At 33.8% G+C, this 23,015-nt stretch overlaps 4 protein-coding genes across 11 annotated transcripts; 2 read left to right on the forward strand and 2 right to left on the reverse strand.

Annotated features, from left to right (window-relative positions):
* The first annotated feature begins 142 nt into the window (after window positions 1-142).
* On the forward strand, window positions 143-10,928 carry LOC135841359 (inositol polyphosphate-4-phosphatase type I A). Of its 4 annotated transcripts, XM_065358288.1 has the most exons (19): window positions 144-466; window positions 536-664; window positions 996-1,067; window positions 1,894-2,049; window positions 2,421-2,624; window positions 4,143-4,297; window positions 4,381-4,701; window positions 4,773-4,975; window positions 5,054-5,214; window positions 5,289-5,472; window positions 5,551-5,641; window positions 5,724-5,837; window positions 5,912-6,550; window positions 6,629-6,910; window positions 6,995-7,206; window positions 7,289-7,584; window positions 7,676-7,807; window positions 8,893-9,028; window positions 9,889-10,928. In XM_065358288.1, exons 2-19 carry the CDS (start codon window positions 547-549, stop codon window positions 10,019-10,021), a joined length of 3,609 nt encoding a protein of 1,202 aa, XP_065214360.1. In that variant the 5' UTR covers window positions 144-466; window positions 536-546; the 3' UTR covers window positions 10,022-10,928. The 4 variants fall into 4 exon arrangements, with proteins under 4 accessions (XP_065214361.1, XP_065214360.1, XP_065214362.1 ...); XM_065358289.1 differs by having other exon boundaries at window positions 143-466; window positions 521-1,067; XM_065358290.1 differs by lacking the exon at window positions 996-1,067.
* Window positions 10,929-12,668: 1,740 nt separating this feature from the next.
* Window positions 12,669-15,456, reverse strand: LOC135841362 (UDP-sugar transporter UST74c-like). The gene is made up of 2 exons (XM_065358298.1): window positions 15,267-15,456; window positions 12,669-15,198 (listed from the first exon to the last, which is right to left on the reverse strand). Exon 2 carries the CDS (start codon window positions 15,176-15,178, stop codon window positions 14,126-14,128), a length of 1,053 nt encoding a protein of 350 aa, XP_065214370.1. The 5' UTR covers window positions 15,179-15,198; window positions 15,267-15,456; the 3' UTR covers window positions 12,669-14,125.
* An 83-nt stretch (window positions 15,457-15,539) lies between these two features.
* On the forward strand, window positions 15,540-18,993 carry D2hgdh (D-2-hydroxyglutaric acid dehydrogenase). 5 transcript variants are annotated; one of them, XM_065358293.1, is made up of 8 exons: window positions 15,540-15,679; window positions 15,930-16,124; window positions 16,193-16,390; window positions 16,475-16,668; window positions 16,745-16,913; window positions 16,994-17,280; window positions 18,351-18,522; window positions 18,618-18,993. In XM_065358293.1, exons 2-8 carry the CDS (start codon window positions 15,935-15,937, stop codon window positions 18,872-18,874), a joined length of 1,467 nt encoding a protein of 488 aa, XP_065214365.1. In that variant the 5' UTR covers window positions 15,540-15,679; window positions 15,930-15,934; the 3' UTR covers window positions 18,875-18,993. The 5 variants fall into 5 exon arrangements, with proteins under 5 accessions (XP_065214365.1, XP_065214367.1, XP_065214366.1 ...); XM_065358295.1 differs by having other exon boundaries at window positions 15,540-15,674; window positions 15,927-16,124; XM_065358294.1 differs by having other exon boundaries at window positions 15,595-15,741.
* Window positions 18,994-19,375: 382 nt separating this feature from the next.
* On the reverse strand, window positions 19,376-20,678 carry LOC135841363 (COMM domain-containing protein 2-like). Its single transcript, XM_065358299.1, has 5 exons — window positions 20,507-20,678; window positions 20,348-20,425; window positions 20,195-20,277; window positions 19,943-20,113; window positions 19,376-19,869 (listed from the first exon to the last, which is right to left on the reverse strand). The coding sequence occupies exons 1-5, from the start codon at window positions 20,571-20,573 to the stop codon at window positions 19,633-19,635; spliced, it is 636 nt and encodes a 211-aa protein (XP_065214371.1). The 5' UTR covers window positions 20,574-20,678; the 3' UTR covers window positions 19,376-19,632.
* Between the last annotated feature and the right edge of the window lie 2,337 nt (window positions 20,679-23,015).

Consider the following 23,015-nt stretch of genomic DNA (forward strand, 5'->3'; position numbering starts at 1 on the left):
AAATTACCTAAAAAATTGCCTAATTAAAAAATTTCAAAAATAAAAAAAAAAACATCGAACGTACTCACACGCTTGAAAACTATTGCTGGGAACACTGTACTCACCAACACAAACAAAAGAGCTTTACAAACACACCTCCCACTTGCCTCCCACCTTACTTTTACCTTGATTTTGAATTTTTGATAAAAGTTCAAATTTTACACCAATTTTAGTTGATCTTTCGTAATTTTGTCGCACAAATGATAGTGCTTTGAGAAATTTCCACTCCGAAGATTTATTACACTCTAATGTGTATTACAACGAAGCTATCCGATTCTTTTAATGTCATACGCGAACCCACTTCAAGATTCTAACCAGCTGCACCTTCAGGGCACAAGTATTCGTAAAATATTCATCATCTCCATCTCGTAGTGAAAAGGTGTCAGTGATGCGGATTTGTTTACATCTCGAGTGATTCATCTATCAAGTAAGTACATCCAGTGATATATTATTCTTCAACTCTAGTAATATTCCAAGTCAGGCTATTTGTTCGTAGATCAATCCAAAATGAGATTCAATAAGAACGAGATGATAACTCTGGCTCTACAACCAGCCCAGAAATTCGATAAAGAAGGCGTCCTAATTATATGGGAAAGGCAAGACGGATTTTTCAAACGTTCCGAAAGTACGTATCGTGCCACCGGCGATCAAATCGAGGTACGAAATCGGCGCAGCTTTATAGCCACTTCGAAATGATTTCGTACCCGGTGTTGTAAGCTCTAGCTGCGCTTGTTTTTTTTTCTATCTATCGTTTCCTTGGTCAGTTTTCCGCTGTATATTTCGATGTACTCGTTAGAGAATACGTAGTGCAGATTACCTTGTATAAAAAATTTACGATTAAAACTCGTGCATGCGACTAAACCATGTTGTGTCGAATGAAGCTCGGAGTCTGAGGTTTCGGGTCAATTGGTCCGGCAGTAACACGGTTTGTTCATGTGTAAATCTCAACATTTCAGGAGAAGGAGCGTCGAAAAAACGGAAATCGAAAAGCCTTCAAGAATTATCATGTTATGCTGGCACTAATAAAGGTATAATTTAATACAAAACTATGCGAGGAATGCGGGACTATGTGTACCTAGACCTACTAATACTCTAACCAAATCACCAGATTTTATTTACGTGTATTGTTTAACAAATCGCAATGTCACCTTCTAACTCGACGCATATCACATCTCATCCATATAGGTATAAAAATTAACCGTTTCGTTATGGTTATGTCTCATCGGAGTGTTTACTCTTCTTATTGTATTTACTAGATCGCTTCTTGTTACGTAGCTTGATTAGGTGTTTCGTTGTAATCGAAGCTCTCTGTAGATTGTTTCGTTGTTTCTTCTTCGGTGTTGGACTTGAGAATTGAAAAACTTTGAACTTGATTTGTAGATAGATGATAACGAATTGCACGTTTTGTACGATAATTTGCACATTGTATAGATTGTTGTACGCTGTATCATATTGTGTGGTAATTGTTTTAAAATGCCTGCTTTGTTTTTAAAACTCGTTAGTACGTAATTTTAAATGTATTAGTCAATATTCCATGTCATGTTTCTATCCTCCACCTTGGTAGACCGTTAATGGATTCGGTAACATATTCGAGTATATTTTCTTTCTGTCAGCAAGTTGACTGCTGGTAAATTTATATCGCTTTTTTCGTCTACATATATGACGAAAGAAGAAATTAAAATAACAATAAATCATCGCAACAATGATTTATTGTAATTATTCTGTATTTTCGATTCATTCAAATGATAATGAAAGTGTAGAATCGTTGGCACCTTTAGCACGATCTTTACTATCTTTCGGATTGTTTTGAAAATACGACGTTTGTAATTAATTATTTTATTGTGGATTTCACAGCGAGCATGGAGCGATGGTGCAGATTGCGAGGAAATTTACTGTTTTACATGAAAACTAAAGATCAATGGTCAGAGCCAGTCGGAGTGATTGTTTTACTTCATTGTACGATTCGAGTGGATCATTCGTCGTTGGACGGAACGTATGGATTTTTTTTAGGCGAGTTATTTTACCAAATTAGGTTACTCGGATGTCTCGCGATGACTCTTTGTATATCATTTTGGTACTCGTGTGAACAATCGAGTCATTTGTCGTGGAAATTCATGTACTTACGTCATCTATGATTTGAAAAGAGAAGCGCACATTAGTCATTTGATCACAAAAATTACTACGAATTTGATCGAAATAAATTTCCGAAGAATTTTCATTTTGAAAGATATCGAATATCGATTTATTAATTCGAAGCGTGCGCTGTCAAGTTGTAAATTAATACAAAAAATAAATTAAAAAAATGAAAATTATGATAATTATTGTAAGTTTTTAATTTAATTTCCTTCTGCATTATTAATCGTTGAAAACTTTTTTTTCAGTTTTCGAAGGAGGTGTCACGCAGCACATAGCCGCTCATACAGAACAAGAACGTGATATGTGGCTGGAAGGGATACAAATCTACAGCTATAACCATGTCCGATCACAATTAGTCTCGTTGCAAGAACAACTAGAACTGAAACAAGCCCATGATCCAGATTTAGATGTACAAATGTGGAGGATCCGTAAAGGACATCACGCTTTGGGTACATTTTAATATGAATACTGAATAGTTTATCCAGGGCTTGTACTCGGTTCCATTAATTGGGCTTTTTTCGGACTTGTAGGAAAAATTGGCAACCTGCACTGCAGGGCAAATTCCGTTTTTTGTCAAAATTGCCAAAAAGTCTTGCCTTTTCGCCAAAACTTGGAAAAAAATGATTTGTAAAACAAATTATTTTTCTGTCAATTAATTTCGAAAAAAATCCTGCTTTTTGCCATTTTTTAAAGTCTTGTTTTTTGTTAAAGATAAAAAATTATCGCTTTGTTTTTTTTTTCAAAAATTACCAAAAGTCTAGATTTTATTTTTTGCCAAATATTGGCAAAAATCTTCAAAAATTCTCGGTTTTTTTTCATCGAAAGCTTTTTTAAAAAAATCGCCGTCTTGGCAAAAAAATATAAAAAAATTTTTTGGTCAAGTTTTGCGTTTTGTTAAAATTGACAAATCTGGATTTTTGCCAAAAATTGACTAAAATTTTCACTTTTTAGAACATCGATCGAAAGTCTTAGAAATTGCCAAAAATTACTGAATATTACGTTTCGTTGTTTTTTTTTTTTTTTTAATAAAAAGGTTTTTACTTTTTTGGCTAAAACCAAAAAAAAAGCAATTTTCGGAAAAATCGCCAAATAGTCCCGCGTTTTGCTAAAACTTGTCAAAGCCTTTTTGGTGAAAATCTTCAAAAATTCTCGTTTTTTTTCATCGAAAGTTTTTTTAAAAAATCGCGGTTTTGGAAAAAAATATGAAAAAAATTTTTTAGTCAAGTTGTGCGTTCTGTTAAAACTGACAAATCTTGATTTTTCTCGCTTTTTATCAGAAATTGCAATTTGTATTTTAATACCGAAAATTGCCAAAAAGTTTCGCTTTTTATCAAAAATTTATTGTACAAAATGGTGCAACTTTTTTACAAAAATTTTTTATCTTTCTCTATCGAGTTTCATTTTTTCTGTTGTTTTTGTGATTTTTTTCTACATTTAAATGTTTCGCTCTTCCCTTCGTTTGTATTAGGACTTTTTGACTTTTTTTGACTAAAACTAGGATTTTAAAATAATTTTGACAAAAATTGGGATTTTTTGACAATTTTGACTATAATTGGGATTTTAGACAATTTTGACAATAATTGGGATTTTAGACAGTTGTGACAATAATTAGGAGTTTTTGACGATTTTGACCAAAATTATACCGTTTTGACAATTTTGACAAAAATTGGGAATTTTTGACAATTTTGACAATAATTGGGATTTTAGACAATTTTGACAATAATCAGGAGTTTTTAACATTTTGACAAAAAACTGCAATTTTTTGCAATTTCTAAAAAAAAACAAGACTTTTTTTGACAAAAATTGGGATTTTTTTTTTGATAATTTTGACTAAAAATATGACAAAAAAACGAGACTTGGGTACGTTCTGTCACTTTATTAGGAGTACGAGCCCTGCTCATCTTCTCTCTACTTGACATCGTCGTATACCTAGGTACATATTTTATAATTCTCAATTCCATTTACAGATACGATCGAGTTACCTTTATGCGAGGTATCTTTATGCTGTGATAATTTACTCTGCGATGGTCACGGTAGACCACCTCGGCCCGTTCTAGTCCTACACGTGTATATCCCCAAAGAAGACGTCTGGCTGAAATACACCAATACTGAAATCGTCGAAGTACGAACGAATCTCTCTTCAAATCGCCGCGTTCTAAAAACATCATCAAGTATCTAGATAACTGATCGATTTCGATTTTACAGAAAAGCAGTAACCCTTCGTTCTTGAAAACTGTATGCTTTTGGCCCAGCGACGGTCTGACTAGCGAATCATGTATACGAATTACCGCTTACGATGTGCGAGAGAAATTCTCAGGTCTGGCTACGCCGTTGGGCAGTGCGAAGCTGTACATTTCAACACTACTCAACTGTCAACAGAGTAGGTTCAGGGTGCAGCTGTTGTCGTGTTCGAATACCGTGGCTGGATTCGTTACGTTGACGATTTGGCGTCATGAACGCGAAAGTAGTAATGCTAGTGCCGAATCTACTCCTTGTAGATCACTGCATCATAGTAATTCGTTGAATGTGAGTAGATTTCCGATCATGGAGAAGGTATTTTTGGCGAATGTGAGTTATATTTGTGGTTTCTGTTGTAGGTACCTTGTCACAGACGAACTCAATCATTACCTTCGAGATTTAACGTTAAGCAGAAGATACCCAATCAAGGGCATTTGCAGTTTTTATTCGCTAATGCTTTACTGGTCACGTATCGATTTCATTCCGGGCTAGGTGGCGATATTTCTGTTCACGAGATCATGGCTGAGAGTAAACTGTGTTTTTATTTGCCTCAGCAACTTCTGTAAGTACATAGATTAAGGCCAACAAAACAAAATGAAAATTTGGGGAAATTTCTTCTAAATTGTGAATTTATTTTCAGGGAAATTTTCATGAACGAAGAAAAGGAACTGTTGCAAGAAGTGGCCGGTATGGGTGAATTGGTTGAGCCTTGGAATTCTCGTCAATTAGAAGTACTCGATAGACATCTTCAATTACTTCATTTGTATTCTCAAGCCAAAGAGAACTTGAAGTCGTTCAAAGGTGATTTTCAAGAATATATGAAATCTTTTTCTGCCTAACTTTACTCATATCATTCGTCTTTTTATACTTCATAGGAAGCTACTTCAAACCCAGCTCGCGTAAAAGTGACAGATCGCTGGAATTTGCTCCGATCAACTTACACCTGCAAAGATTATGGGTTCAGAATGATACCCTCAAAAAGAGCGGTTTCTATGACATCATCACCGTTGGAGCATTCACAGCACACTCTCACAAATCGAAAAATGGTGGCTTGATTAAGTAAGCTTGGCAAAATAGGATTTACACGTTCGTAAAGTAATTCATTGGTGAATTAATTTTGTCATCGGTGTGTTTCAGATTAATTCAACAGTTGAAAGAATCACCTATGAATGCATCCAGTGCTCAGAGTGGTCCTAATAAAATTACTTTGGCTTATGACGCGATTCAGGTAAAACATTAATTCGTCAGAATATTCTCGAAACAGACAGCTCGAAGCTGAATTTAATCCAAATAATTTATAAATGTTTCAGGCGATCAAATTACTTAGACGAGAAGTTGTCGATGGCATGAAAAAACTATTGAGCTTAGCGAAGAAAAAACAAAGCATGGGAATGCTGCCAATTTGCGAAGATATGATATCCAAAGTAAATCTAAACTCATCTTCTACATATTTGTTTAAACGTGTCAAAATTAATCTAATTTTCATCCCGTTCACCAGACTCGAATCCTGCTCAGTCTGTGGGATCCAGGTTTAGTAGAGGAAGCCCTCAACTTCATCGAAGATAACAAAGTGACCAAATTATACAAAGAAGAACAAACCGACACCGAAGAAGTCTCTCAATTCAAGAAAATCGCCCAACAAATATCGCTGAACACGAAACGGCCCGAATACGACGACCTGATGTCACCCATCGATCAAAATCCACCAATTTGGAATTTCCTACCACCCTCCAAACTGCCTGCCAGCCAAACCTGCGCTTTAGATGACAAAGAACCTTTTGTACTGTTTCCGGATACCGAAGACGATTCGAAAAAAGATGAGAATTTCAATCATCGTCATCATCGTAGTAAATCTCACGATGAGAACGGCTCTGCTGAACCTCAAAATGGTGAAATGAATAAGAAGTTTTTAGACACTCATGCCATGTGCAGTTCACCTTCGGCTAATTACTATAAACCGACCGATGAACCCGAGCCTTGGGATTTGACTCAGCTGAATATCGAAGCCAGTGTCATGTGTTTGGTTAGCAAAGTGAAATTTCTGTGCGGTAAATGCGGAAGTCCTGCCGTTAGGTTGAGATCCAATCAAACTATTAGTAGATCGCAGCATTCGTTTAAAAAAGATGCCATTAGACAGGTACCTAGACCTACCTAATGTTGGCCTAGAATTTCGAACTGTTTTGGAAAAAGATTACATTTTTACTTTCTGTTGTAGAATATCGACTCGAAGCTGAACTCTGGCAAAGCTACAAGTGTTCAAAATGGTGGAACCGTAGCTCCGGTACGAAATAAGTTCACCGAAGGATTGGATTTCGATTCGCTGGATGATTGGACTACCGAGTTGAAACCCAGCATGAGGAAACTTAGACAAGCCATGGATGGACTGCTGAAGACTGCTAGATTAACTCATAGCGTATTTAGAATCCAAGAAGATAGAAAAGCTGCCCAGGTTGCCTGTAATATCCGATATAGAAGATTGGTTTGCTTTTCACAAGCTGTAAGTGCTTTGTAAAAATGAAACTGAAAAATAATTTCGCTGGTATTAATTAGTGTGTTTTTTTTTGTTATCGGATCTGTGCAGTTGACAGCGTTGGTGAGCGGACTATTGGCAAAATTATGGTGCCAGAAGTCAGATCCGGTGTTTTTGTACATTCTGATGAACGTAGGACTACTAGTCGAATTCGAAGGTTTGCTCAGTTATTACGGCGACGAAATTGATATGTGGGGTGATATGGTCGTAGCTGTGGAAGACTTGTCCACTGTTACATTCACTCTAGTCCCAACTAAAACCAAGTAAGAAAAAAAATTAAGCTCGAATTGTCCTGTTTTGCATTAGAAAAATACTCGTTACGTAATTTATCGATTTTCTCCTCAGAAACGAAGAAGAAATCTACCCGAAAGTTATGGGATCTCGATCATCATTAAGAATCCTGCTTCCTGTACCAGAAGTTGTTTTTTCAGCGTTACCATTATCTCTTTCTCATACCTTCAGAGTAACTCCAATATTTTTCAACATCGGTATCAACGAAATGGCCACATTAGCTGAAAGTTTGAACGCCACCAAACCTCAAGAACAAAGTAATATAGATAATTTCGATAAACTCAACGAATATTATCACAGATTCAAGAAACTTAATTTATCTGCCAACACTGATGCTTTCGTCAAGACGTGTATGTATATCACGAGATGACTTTTTTCTTTTTCCATATCGTAGTCAGCCTGTTAGCATATTTGATCATTTTGGCGTTTGTTTCATGACAGGTTTACTTAATACTGCTCATTCGGCGGCCTTAGCCGAGTTGATGGAGAAATTGAAAACTGCAGTTCATGCGAATAAGAATAAAAATGTAGAAGTGTTGCATTTAGCGAGTCAAATATGTCGTAAGGTTAAAGGTGAGCCAATTAATGTCTTATATCTTGAATATTAGGTATCTTCTTTTTGAAGAAATTATGCATAATCATGGTATCTAACAGATTTTTTTTGTTGAAAAAATCACTACTTTTTCATCATTTTTTTCACTACTTATCTTCAACCAAACTTTTAGAAAGCTAGTTTTTTCGCAGAAAAATTTTCAAAAAAATTGAAATTGAAAGAAAATTTGTATACAAAGTATTTCTTAATGTCAGTCAATTTTTCCAATAATTTGAAGATTTTGTTGCACGTTTGAATTTTTTCATTTTTTTGTCACCTTTTTGACTAAATTCACTGCTTCTTCACTTCTTTTGCCACCCATTTTTAAAATCACTTACTTTTTCACAACTTTCACTACCTGTATTTGAGAGGGGGATGACGCTAAAGTTGATTTGGACCGTTTTTGGACCACTTTTTAGAAACTCTGAGATTTCCAAAATATACCCAAAGGCTCCAGAACAGCCTGAAACCACCTCCAATCGACTTAGCATATTAAAAATGGCATACTAAGTAAATTTCATTTCAACAACTCTATTGGATAAAATGTTGTGGAAATTTCAATTTTCAAAAATCAGCTGAAGTACTCCAGAACTACCCCCAAAATGGTTCGAAACCGTTTCCAATCGATTTCTAGGTCTCTTGGTTTATTTGGTAAAATTTTGATTTTTTCCCTCAGTTATGGCATATAAATTTGATATTCAAAAATTCTCCAAAAATCGAAAAAGGCACTTGAGCACTTGAAATTTTGTCAGTTTTTTTGAAAAAACCACCACCTTTTCACTACCTCTTTTCAAACAAATTTTCAGAAAGCTCTCGACTTGATCCCCCCTCTCCCCCACACACAGAAAAATTGAAAAAGTCAAATTTTTCACAGGAAAATTTTCAAAAAAATTGAAATTGGAAGGAGTATTTCTAAACTTTAATCAAAATTATTATTTTTCAAAAACAATACAAAATGAACACAATGAAGTAGGAAATTTTTTCATTTTATCAATACCTTTCTGACTAAATTTACTACTTTCACTACCTGCCAGATAAACTGATATTTAACGCTTACTTGTTTCAGGATTACGATTTACAAGTTGTAAAAGTGCCAAAGACCGGACTGGTATGGCTGTGACTTTAGAACAAACGAATATCTTGCATCAAGAGTACGATTTAACCGAACACGAATTTCAACGTGCTTTGGATTGTATGAGAAGGTGAGTATTCGACTTCAAGATGCAAGCTGCGATCAGGGTGATTCAGAAATAATCTAGGTCCTTGAAAAAGTTAACGAAGAAAAGGCAGCCGGTTCTACTCAAAGATTCATAAAGTTATAGTCAACACTGCCAAAATTGACAAAAAGTCTTTAGTTTTTGGTATGAGAATTACCAGAAACTTTCTACTTTTGGATAAACTGTAAAAAGAGTTCACTTTTTGTTGAATTTGTCAAAGTCCTGATTTTTGTTTTGAAAAGTCCTGTTTTTTCCAAAGTTGCTGAATAAAAGTATTTTTTTTGCCAAAATTTCCAAAATCTCACTTTTTGCTAAAATTATCAAAAAATTCTAATCATTTTTACCAAAATTGTTAAAAAGTCCCACTTTTAGCAAAAATTATCAAAAAGTCATGTTTTTTGCCCAACGTTGTTAAAAGGTTCTAATATTTGCTAAAATTGTTCAAAAAGTCGAATTTTTGCCAAAATGGTTAAAAAGTCTCGATTCTGGTTAAAATCATCAAAAAATCTTCATCTGTATTCAAAAAATATGTTTTTTCCAAAATCGCCGTGTTAAAGTCTTGTTTTGTGCATAAATTTTCAAAAAGTCTCTATTTTTGTGAAAATTGTCAGAAAGGCCCTCATCTGTTTGTCAAAATCATCAAAATGTCCCAATTTTTGCCAAGATGTCAAACACTCCTGATTTTTGTCAAAATTGCAAAAAAATTCCAAAGTTTGTTAAATACATCCTGTTTTTTTTCCTTCAAAATATGAATCACCTTGTATAAATACAAGTGCTTTTTCCCTTAACAGGGAATACGAGTTATTTCAAAAAATCACTAACGATACATTGTTTTATTTTTACAGCGAAGGTGTCAGGAGGGAGAACACATTTAAAAACATCGGTGTTCGCAAATATGCATTCAACTCGATACAAGTTTCAACATTTCCAAAATACTATCGACCTCCATCCGGCACCTACGGATCGGTTCAATCTTAAAAACAAGACTCATTCATCGTATTGCATTTTCTCACCTTTCGATTTTTACTTTCTTCTTTTGTTTTACTGCATTGGTCATTGTAGTGTTGATTTTATTGTTGATGTTGATCGTTTTTCTCTGTTAATTATGTATTTCACCAGTGATTCGATTTCTTTGTAAGCTTTTCCGCACCCACCTCTTCTTCACACTCGTTCGAGGTAATCCAGCACAATTTTTTTTCTGTCCGTCTTCCATAGAAGGCTTCCGCCTTGCCTATATAAGCTTCCATTTTTACTTTTACTCGTAATTGAATGACTAATCAAATACTATACGTTTGTGTATGCTTCCGTTACTAGACTAATGTAATACTTTTCTTCCTGTGGATATGATTTTGCTATATAGTAATTTTTCTGTGATCAGCTATATAAATAGATAGGATATTATTTTGATAAGATTTAGAGATTACCCAAAGCTGTTATTTTTATACGTGTTTTATGATTTTTTTTCTCCTCAATTTTTTGGTATGTGTTCGACGTACGTATGTATCAGTATTATGAAAGTAGATACCACAGAAAGGAATTTTATCTTCCAACGAGTTTCTTCCTTTGTTTTACGTACTTTAATGTTATACAATTTGAATTCACCTCTTTTTTTTATAGCCTATTCGCGTTCTGCTGTTTTCCAGTGTTCCCGTATTTCCCTTTGTTTTTTGACTTTTTTATCATTATTTTTGTTTATTGTTTCGTTGTTTTGTGGTAGTTATTTTTATCGACAAGAGTTGGACTTTTATATGGAACTTGTAGTGTTATGCGAGAGCTGTTTATTTATGTGTTAGAAACCTCGCTTTGTCGTATTATTTTGAAATGAATGATGTATGTGTATGTAGTTACACGAATTGTTTACGTAATAAATTTTAACAAGTTTCAATTTTATTTTAAATGATTAATAATAATTCTTGTTAAGATTTTAAGAATGAGTCAAGTCCTGAAATGAATAATTTGAAAATTTTTTCCTTGAAAGAAATAGTGAACTGATCAGTGATCTCAAATTAGTATAGGATTTCTTTAAAATTTACCTAATAATGGCTTCAGAATCATGATCAATGATCTCAAAAATACTATGTACAAATATTCTCTGTAAGTATGGCGCTTAAAACAGGTTCTATGTACTCGCATTCCTACTCTATAATTACCTACATATATTTTCTGTACCGGCTTCGTTTGATTTTTTTCATTTTATAGTGCGACTCTTCTACATAATAAACCTATTTCAACACCTGAAAGTAAACAGAATAATGAAATTGATGTTCCTCCGTGTAATGCTAAGTCATCGTAAACGAGGAGTTGTAATTAATTTGGTCAGGTTCGATTTAAAATTACTGGATAAATTTATCACAAAATGAAGATGGTCCGAAAGCTGCGTCCGTTCTGTTAACCTCCATCTACTCTCAGCGTATTGGAAATTTCAGGAAGGAAGACGTCAATACGACGTTGTATACCTACTCATTTTTTTTTACAAAAAAAAAGCAACTTTAGTAACCAAAAAAGCTCAAAAAAGTAACCGAATAGTAACTAAAAAAGTGAGAAAGCGGGGGTAAAACATTTCAGTGCAAAAAAAATGACCGAAAAAACCAAAACTTTTTCTTTTAAATTACATAAAATTTAAAAACAGAACTCGATAGAAACTTGCACAATTTTAGCAATGAGAAGGATTTTTAGGCAAGTAGGCAAAAAGTGATACGTTTTTTCGCAAATTTTTCCAAAAAATTTGAATGAATTTACAATTTTTTGATTTAAAAAAAAAAATCAAGATCTTTTGGGAATTGGGGCAACAACGAGAGGATTTTGCAATTTCTGGCAAAAACCGAAACTTTTGATTATTTCTCAACCAAAAAAAGGGCTTTTTTAACAATCCCAGGTAAAAAAGTGACACATGACATGAGTGAAACTTTTTGGAATGTTTTGCAAAAAAAAAACATAACTTTTTCAACCTTTTAGCAATTTTTGGCTATTTTTCAAAAAAAATGAATGAAAAATTTTACTGAACAGTGAGAATTTGTGTCAAAAAGAATGTCATCGACAAATTTTAGGAAAAAACAAGATTTCTTGGTAGGTAATTAGGTAATTGGTAAAAAAGTGATTTTTTTTGCCAAAAGAGTTCAGCTACAAAATTTACAATTTTTTTTTTTGGTAAAAAGCTAGACATTAGCGTACCTAATTTGGGGCAAAAAAGTCTCATTTTTCGGTAATTTTGCTAAACAGCGAGATGTTTTGTAAACTTTTTGCAAAAATCACGACTTTCTGCAATTCTTGACTTTTTTCCCCAAAAAAGCGAGATTTCTGGGATTTTTGGGGGAAAATGAGACTTTTTCAATTTTTTGGGAAAAATTACAATTTTTATAAATTTTTTTAGTAAAAAACGAGTTTTTTTTGGCAACTTTGAAAAAGAAGGGATTGGTTACTATTTTGGAATTTTTGGCCAAAAGCGAGATATTTTTTCTTGTTTTTTTCCCAAATTTAAAATTAGAACCGAGATTTTGAAAAATTCGGAAATTTTTGAACAAAAAAGTACCTAACTTTAGTAACTAAAATTTGGAAAAAAGTAACCAAAAGTTACTTTTTGTAACTAGTTTATCATGTTCATAATTTATAATGAAATATCATCAAGTTGCTAGTTTGAATAAATTTATTCTAACAAAATGTCCATTATTTCATAAAAATCTCAAAATTATTTCAATAAAAAATATTTACTTAGAATAAAAATTACAAAATGTAAAAATTTCATATAAATGCGGTAAAACTTTGGTTGGACATTTTACAGGAAATTAAAAAAAAAATGTCGACAGACTTATAAATAGAAAAAAATTGCGCAAGAAATTTTAAATATCTTATAATTCCAAGTACACAAGAAAGCAAATAGAAAAAAAAACCTGAACGACGATTAACCATCAAAGTTAATTAACACTTTTACAAGCGCTCATAAAAAATCAAAGCAGTAATAAAAATACTTGCGTTATAACACGCTCAGATTAAATACTGCATATTTTTCTCTCCCAATACTAAACACAACTGAATGATCAATTAGTCATAATCTTTCTTTCCAACTTCAATAGGTATACAATCATGATATCAATTTTTTTTGACAAGTACCATAATGACTAATTCGCTAAAAAAAATCAACTTTTTACAGTCTCAATTACCTAATAATAAATTAAGTACCTATCAAAATTTACACGATGAAATCTACAAAATTTAAGATAGGATAAAAATATACGATATATTCTAGTCATTCGAACAATCTAAAAAATGAATATTATGGCATCACTTTGAACATTACTAATGACTAGACATTCATACACTCGAATATAAAAAGAATAATAACACTAGGCAACGGCATGCTTGTGTTCGGGTTGAAAATGGGCTTAATCGATAGTTTAGACCCTAAAACAAAAAACAGAGTGGGATTTTTCAATTTGAATTGTTTTTGTGGTCAGGAGAGATGATCAAAGTTTCAAAAATGGCCGTTTTTGCCCTATTTCACGAGTTTCTGGCGACACCAGTATTGTTTTTCGAAAAAAACCAAGGTCATATTCGGATTCTACGCACTTTTTTAAGTAAACATCTTTCCCGGATTTTCGATTTTCGAAGTTTCAAGCGCATACGGACGATTTTTGTTTGTAACATATTTTAAAACTCGGAGCGCGCGACGCTGGCGTTACTCCACGATGTAATCGTGGCGCGGAACCGTGTTCGCGCGGGAGAGGCTCTCGTGCTGTACAAATCTCGTGTTTTAAACGAAAATCTTCGGTATGCGCTTGAATGTTCGAAAATCAAAAATCTGGTAAAGATGTTTACTTAAAAAAGTACGTAGAATCCGAATATGACCTTGTTTTTTTTCGAAAAACAATACTGGTGTCGCCAGAAACTCGTGAAATAGGGCAAAAACGGCCATTTTTGAAACTTTGATCATCTCTCCTGACCACAAAAACAATTCAAATTGAAAAATCCCACTCTGTTTTTTGTTTTAGGGTCTAAACTATCAATTAAGCCCATTTTCAACCCGAACACACGAAAAAAGTCAAAAATTGTTGCCTAGTGTAATTATCGATACATTTGTACAGTAATTCATATATTAGTGGTAACCTGTTTCAAAGGAGCCAGCACAGGATGCGGTTTTTTCGGCCTAAAGGTAACCCAAGTATACAAAATACTTCCAGCAACGCTGATATTTATACCGACGAAATTTTCGAAAGAATATACGTAATCGCCGCCGATAAACATGCCTAAATAAGTAATGAGTATGTTTTTCAAACATCCGATAATTGTGGTAGTGAGAGCAGAATTAAACTGAGTACATAACATGACACTGTACGAAAGTACAAATCCCATCATACACGACAGTGAAAACTGTACGAGAAATGGGAAACTCAACCAGTGCGGATAATTGGATATCTTCTCCAAATCTCCGGTCTGCCACAGCAGTATGAAACAAACGGGTAACATGAAAATCGAGCAATAAAATAATATACCGTATTTGCCCATTTCTGAACGAGACTCTAGCTTCTGTTTAGTAACGATGTTCGAACTAGCGGTAAACAGATTGTTGATTAAAACGTAAGTGTAACCGTGTAAGGTGAACGCTAAGTCTTTAAGAGCTGCTACTCCTGCTCCGAGGATCATCAAAGCGACGGATATTTGAACCGATGACGATGGTTTTACTTTCAGAACGAAGTATTCGCCGATCATGGTCATGAATATGGATATTCTTCTCAACATGGTGAACATAGGTAAGCTGAGTTCTTTCGTGCTGCCCAATCCGAAGGTCATATTACCGACGTAGATAAATGGTAACGGGAATAATTGGTAGAATATTCTAAAATGAAAATTTGGGAACTTAATGTAACCGACTTTCTTAGCAACGAAAAGAACCACAACTGTGGTAACCATTTGACCGAAAGCTAAGAATTGAAAAGATGGAAAACCGTAGCTGGTCAGTACGGATTTATTGATTACTGTAATGAAGAACGAAGATATCGCGTAGAATACCGCTGTACCGATCTTCATCACTGTTTTGTGAGCTTCCAAATCCACATGAACGTAGTTCGGTTTACCTGGTTCTGGATGAGGATGCTGCACAGCTTCCATAGGTTTAGAGCAGTTCATGTCGTGCGAGTTCATCTTTGAAAGGTTTCTTCGATCTGTAAAATTTACGTATGAGAATTTTGCACGCGGAATAGATATAATTATTCACATTTCGCTGACTTACCTTTCAGAGCATTATGAGGTGAACGATGATCTGTAGTTGAACCTTATAGCTGATATCATTATGAACATTAAGTACTAATACTTGACTTATTTTCACTGAAATCACATCGTGAAGTCTCGAGATGAAATAATCATCGAAGATCAAACGCGAACCGCCCGTTCAGCATCCAACTCGATGTCCTGGGGGAAAAAAACAAAATCATATGATTGTTTGGTGATGATAACAGTAAGGAAGTGTGGCAAGTGGCAGCACTGGTTTTTTTTATCAGCTTATCACTTGTTATCACTTTGTTTCGCGATGAAAACGATTTGCTAAACGCTTAATTGGAAATTAATTTTACTGCGTTATAAAATTTCGGTTTAGTTGGACGTTTTCTCTAATCTCTATTCGATTGTATGTGAATTAAAAAACAGGTAACTGAATTCTTAACTTTTCACCTTCTTCAATACTGTTCATTACTATTCCATTCGAGCAGGTAAGATTGATCAACGCCGGAAATCGAGTTTAATTATTCCATGTGTTGAAAATATGATTCGTCATGACGTTTTTCAACTATTCCCTTCAATTTCGATCGGAGGTTTTTATAGTTATTCTGGGAGAATTGAATTCTAATGTGTTCCACACAATTTATCAAAAGTAAATTATTTGTTGCGATGATTTCAGGTACGATGAAACGATTAATTCGTCGATTTTCAACTCTCACCAAAGATCGATATCCTGACCTAAAACGAGGAAGTTTCTCTTCCTTGCAAGACAAAGATGTTCAGTTTTTCGAAAGCATCTTGAACAAGAACCAAGTGATTACAGATGCTGATGAAGTGCAATCGTATAATATAGACTGGTTAAAAGCGAACTGTGGTAAGATGGTCATTATATTCAAAATAAAATGAGTAAAGATTTGAATCGTAATATAAATCTCATTTTAGGATACAGTTCCATTGTATTGAAACCTAGAACAACTGAGCAAGTATCAGCTATTCTGAAACACTGCAATGAACGAAAATTGGCAGTATGTCCTCAAGGAGGAAATACAGGACTGGTTGGTGGAGGTGTTCCTGTATTCGACGAGATAATTATATCTACATCTCTTATGAATAAGATAATCAATCTAAATACTCTGACTGGTACGTGAGTTTTCAAAACTATTCTGGTATTTTAATTCGCAAGCAATCGTATGTATTATTTATCGATTAAAAATTTAATTTCAGGGGTTTTGACCTGTCAAAGCGGCTGTGTCTTGGAAAGTTTATCGAATCACCTGAAAGATCACGGTTTTATAATGCCGATCGATTTAGGAGCCAAAGGAAGTTGCCAAATAGGAGGCAATGTATCAACAAATGCAGGTGGATTGCGTCTTTTGAGATATGGTAGTCTACATAGCACGGTTTTAGGTGTACAAGCTGTAAGTCATCTTATATGTGTACTTCAATCGATTATTATTTTTCTACGATTTCGATTAAAACCAATATATGTTTCAGGTTCTTGCCAACGGAGACGTAGTCGACTGTATGAATACTCTCAAGAAAGATAATACAGGTTACCATTTGAAACACTTATTCATCGGTTCCGAAGGAACCTTGGGATTGGTTACAGAAGTAGCTATACAATGTCCTCCGTTACCGAAAGCCACCAATCTTGCATTACTTGGTAATTCTCGTTATTTTTTCCACCATTTTAAAAATACCTAGAACTGTCTTCAACTTTCTTTCTTTCATTCTCTTATCAAGGACTGAGTAGCTTCGAACAAGTTCTAAACGCTTTCAAACTCGCTCGTGGAAATTTAGCTGAGATATTATCATCTTGCGAGTTAATGGATCAAGATTCTGTGAAAGTAGTCGAAAAAAACTTGGGTCTAACTTGTCCCCTACCTAATATGCCATTTTACATGTTAATTGAAACTTCTGGAAGTAACATGAGCCACGATGAAGAAAAACTCAACATGTTTTTGGAAACTTGTCTCGAACAGAAAGTGATTCTCGATGGATTCGCTACCTCCGAACCTTCCAAAATGAAGGTTAGTTTTTCTATCAGCCAATTACATTGTAATATGGTGCTTTGGAGAAAAAGTATACTTTGAATGCAAAATCAATACGTTACTAACAGGTGCTATGGGATATTCGTGAAAGAATTACGGGAGCTTTGCTTAAGGATGGGTATTCTTACAAATACGATGTTTCGTTACCGTTAAATGTATTTTACGATATTATTTTGGAGTTTCGTGAACGTTTAAAAGATCTAAATCAAGTTAAAACGATTTGCGGATATGGTCATCTGGGTAAGTAATTTTCCTTCTGTGTTGTTGATTTTCACTAATTCGAACCATTTCATTAGTTCAGTATTTTAAATTTTTTAAGGTGATGGAAACCTTCACGTGAATATGACATCTTCGGAATACGATGAAAAAATCAAGAAAACTATAGAACCGTTTATTTACGAATGGATTTCTAAACACAGAGGAAGTATCAGTGCTGAACATGGTGTAGGATTTTTGAAATCTAAATATCTTCATTTTTCAAAAACCCAGAAAGAAATTGATATGATGAAAAGCTTGAAATCTAATATGGATCCAAATGGTATAATGAATCCGTATAAAGTTCTATTTTAGTATCTGACATATTGCTATGTACAGTACGGTTTTTTCTACGGTCTGGTCTACATGAGACTATGAAATCGCTCGAGCCTTATTCAATTTTTTCAGCCGAGAAGTACATACATACAATGTACTGTTCGTTTGACTGCGAATGTATAGCGTTACTTAGCTCTGCTGTGTTAATAGTTACCTTTCCCTTGCCCCCCCCCCCCCATCAATGAACTTGAGTGTGTTTTTTATAATTATTATTCTCATGTGTGATAGACCGTAATCTCAATTTGTATTTTTTAAAGACTGATGATTTTTAATATTTTAACTCATGTATCAACTCGTATTTTGTATTCTTATCTTTTCACTTTTAATCGTTTGAATAAATCTTTCGAAAAACATTTTTGTTTTTTATTTATTCTTGGGTATGCGTAACGAATGGTCTTATGTGATTAATTTACACTTCTGTATCATTATCATTAAACTTGAGTATTATTGCTTTGCAGGTATTATGGGAAATTAGAGAACGAGGAGCAGAAGCGTTAAAGGAAGATGGAAATCTATACACTTTCGATGTTTCGCTTCCGTTGCAAAATTTTTACGAAGGAGTCGGTGTTTTAGAAGAGCTGCTGAAAAATAACGATCACGTAATACACGTAAATGGTTTTGGACATCTTGGTACGTTTCAAATGACCGTCTTACGTCTTTACATTTTAATTTTTTTTTTAAATTAATTATTATTACTCATTCGAATTTTTTTTTTTTTTTTGTAGGTGATGGAAATATTCATTTGAACGTTTCCTCCAAAGATTTCAATGCTGAGTTCTTGAATTTCGTCGAAACGTCTATTTTCAAATGGACCTCTAAACACAGAGGAAGTATCAGTGCTGAGCACGGTATCGGATTCTTGAAACCGGGATTCCTTCATTACTCCAAGACTGCCAAAGAAATCGAATTAATGAAGCAGTTCAAGAATTTACTCGATCCTCAAGGAATCTTAAATCCGTACAAAGTTCTACCGTCAGCGTAAATTGTGCCATATGATTCCATAATATTCGTATTGTTACCCTTTTATTGTGATTTTTTGTTACTGGTTTTTGTCATAGGTAGTCATAAGGTTGTAGTAAATTAAACTCTACATGTTACGTACATTGTTACTAATGAATTCTTTTCCCCTTTTAGACACCTTTGATAGCATACGTTAATAGTGTTTGAGTTTAAAGTGCAGTTTAGCATTTGTAAATTTTCATCACCATTTGTTATTTACGCATAACATACTCGTATGTTACTGCATCGCTCTTCAAAATGAATTGAGAGAGAGAAAAAGAAACAGAATCCATTAAATGTATAGTTGCTGCATTCGCCAATATTCACATGTACTTGGATCGTGAACTGTGCCCCCTGAACAAATACTAATGATGAAAAAATTAAATAAATTGACATTTATTGTTAAAGAATTGGTTCTTCATGGAAAAAATTTCATTTTCATAAGTTTTTGCAATTTTCCTTAAATTTTAGAAATAGGCAATAATGACTAAAAATTCGCAATAATATATTAATTAATTTTATAGAATATTTTCAACAAAAAAAACCTACATCACCTATCTGCAATCTACATCATCTATAACGAATAATAAAAATAGGGCTATGTACACAATATGGATCACAGATAAATAAAAAATACATCTTGAATCACATTTCCAAAAGATTGTTCTGTTATGTAAACGGAATGACGATGATACGATATCTAAATAAACATACTGTATGAAAAAAATATCACATATCACTTTACGAATCTTGTATGGCGATTTTTTTGATTTTACGTTGAATTTTACGTATATTATGAGGTCGAGATTCTTGTAAAGCTTTCTCCAACGTTTCGGTTAAATGAACCAAAGTACTGGGATCAGTTTGCAGTAAATGACTAGTGGTTTTTTCAGAGGTAACGGCCGAGGAGGAATCGCTCAATTTGAGATTCATGGTTACCAAAGGTGTGACTTGATTTAAAAGAGCTCTCGAACTGATCTACGAAATGATACAATGAGTATGAGAATAAAATTGAGATGAAAATGAAAGAATGAAAAATAACGTTACGTACTTTGGATTCAAAACGCCACTGCAGATCGTAAAAATACGAAAGAGCGTCGGTTTTTTGAAAGATATCAGCGATGATTTTCTTATTCTCGAGATACGGTTCAATAAGCGAGCTGCACTGGTCATCGGTGAATCCAGCAGCTTGGAAAATTTTCACGAATTCGTCTGTTTGTATCTGTAATCGTTGATGGAATTACAGGTTTTAAAGTGCATATAATTTGTTCGATTAAACGTAAAATCTATCGATGAAACTCACGTCGAGCTTGCTGCATTCGATGATTATATATGCTAAACTTTCGAGCGAGTTTTTAATTTTTTCAACCGGTACGTCGAAGGATTCTGCAAAATGAAGAGTTTAAAATCAAGTATACTCGTACGAGGACAAATACTCGTTGAGCAGCCTACTTACTGGCAACTTTAGTGTAATCTTTGCCATCTGGACCTTTACTTATATATTCGATGGCTGCGTCGCCGAATCTCTTCAAAGCTGAAATCAGATGAATGGCAGATGAAAGTACATGCCGAAGATCATTTAGAATGTGAATATTAAAAACTAAACGAGTCTTACTGTCCGGTTGATGCTGGCAGAGAAAGTTCAAATGCTGTTTATGAGTTTCGGTCAGAAATAACGCCATTTCAATGCCACATTTAATTAAAAATATGAACTACTAGATTAAAATTCTTTTCTTGCAATTTTTTTTTTCTTCAGAAAATTGATAATTTCGTCACGATAACAACTGATAAGAAGACACCAGACTCGAATCGATATTCGAATTCGATACTCGATAGTTCGACACAGCTACTACTTGTCGTTGTCCTCATGATAGGAGGCCATCCTGACCGGAATCGGAGCACCTTATTGATGACGTCATAGCTCAACTTCTCGATGTTTATTTATCATTTTCCGAGTTTTCACAGGTAATTGTATGGGAGAAATTCAGTTTTTCGACTTTATTAATCATTATTGGTAGGAATAAAGTGAATTTGCGTAAATTTCGATGATGACTTTTCTTAATTAAAATGACATTTTTCGTCGAATGGTTTGCTTTCCAGCAGAATTACAGAAACAACGACTTTATATTATAATATAGTATTTTCATTCATGGATAAATTATTATGTAAGTAGATATATTGAATTGAAATTTCTCGAAATTTTCAATGAAAACACTAGTGTTTTAAAATACCAAAATCAAAAATGTTCAGAATTTTATTTTTATCCAGTTCAAAATAGTTTTTTATCCAAAGCTGCTACTGTTTAGTGTTTATCTTTCAGAATTCAATGAATTCATTAAAGCTCAACGTTCGATTTTTACTCCGCATCTCTGGTTTTCACAACTTGGAGCTTTAATGAATTTTGAACAATAAACGCTGAGTGAGCCTTTGGGTAAAAAAAAAAACATTTCGAACAGAATAAAATTCTGAACATTTTGAAACACTCATGTGCTCATAATCCGTGAATGAAAATACCTTCATAAAGTCTTTTATTTCTACACGAAAACAAAAATTGTTCACACCATTCGATGAGAAATTCAATTTTACTTCAGAAAAGTCCTCATCAAAATTTATATAATTCGGTATTTCGTTATTTATACTAAAAAAGTAGAAAAAGAGACCTTTTCCACATAAATAAATGAAAACTTTTAATGAAAACATGAAAATAAACATCGAGAAGTTGAGCTATGACGTCATCAATAATGTGCTCCGATTCCGGTCAAGATGGACTCCTCTCATGATCACATGATGTCGTTTGTCGTCCCAATTTTTTTGAGTCAAACCCTTCAAATCATGATTCCTACGGACCATTCACATTCACCTACGACTTCGAAAATAAAAACCTGATGAAACAATCGAGAGATTCTTCTAATTTTGAAGTTTTATCAGTTCATCAATTTTTCGATTCAAGTTTTAGTATATCGATATCGAATATCAAAAATATCGATCATGTTGTCAACATCGAACATCTGGTCATCAAAATAAAAAATTGTTGCAGAGTTGCTGATATGGTGAAATTAGCCTTCTGAATTCTCAATTTTGATCACTTAATACTGTTCTCTATCCTTATTTTGAGAATAATTAGTCATTGGATTCTTTTGAATCATCTTAATTAAAGTTCTTAATCGTTTCTGTATTACTTTGTTTTTGTGTGATTAACCATTGTTTATTTATTTCGCCTTTACAAAATGAAAGCTGAAACAAAAAGATTCAATATCGTTTTAACCAAATTGCAAGTTGAAAGCGAAAGCAACGGAAGATGTGTAATCAAAGTGGACGACGAGTATCTATTCGTGAATAATTGGGTAAGTTGAAATTCAATTCCACTGTTCTATCTTAGGATATTAAAATGCTAAGAACTGGGGTTGTCAATTTCCATAGTCCAGGCCCAGGCCGACGATGTGTAGGTAACGGAATTGTCTTCATTGTTTTAATGTCGATGAACTCTTCTGACCTTACAGTTCATTCTATCAACTACAACAATATCCACTTCTCTTCTACAATCATTTCAAATATTCCTTTGATTGATTCCAGGTCACCAAAAGGAACACAGCCGACAAGGTGCTGAAAGAAATACAACTACAGAAGCTAGATAACATGAGGAATAGTAGATATTGACGATGTTAGGCAAACTTTACAAATTGCATTTGTTGTGTTTGAGATTTTCTAACATGTCTTCGTCGTTTTTAATTTATTCTAAATTTACTCTTCTTAAGCCTAAGACATTTTCTATACTGATATTCTGGAACTGTGTTCTATGTTGTGATTGAAATTGAATTATTGATAAATTAACCCAGTTTATAGCACGAATGCGATGTGAGTATGAGCATTGAGCTACTAAGTAATCATTGTATTACGCTAAGGCAATAATATAATGTAAGGCAGGAAGGCAGTATGGCCCATAAATTGAAACGTCATAAGTTGGCACAAATGTTGGAAATACTTGTGGGTGTGGGATATTTTTATCAATGTGGTATGAAATTTACAGACAGAAAATAAATTGCATGTACCTCAAAGTATATTTACGTTATGACTGGTTGATTTTTGTAATTATTCGTAGCATTTTGTTCGAATCATTTCATTGT

This window comes from Planococcus citri, chromosome 3, assembly GCF_950023065.1.
Source record: "Planococcus citri chromosome 3, ihPlaCitr1.1, whole genome shotgun sequence".
Classification (NCBI taxonomy): Eukaryota; Metazoa; Arthropoda; class Insecta; order Hemiptera; family Pseudococcidae; genus Planococcus; species Planococcus citri.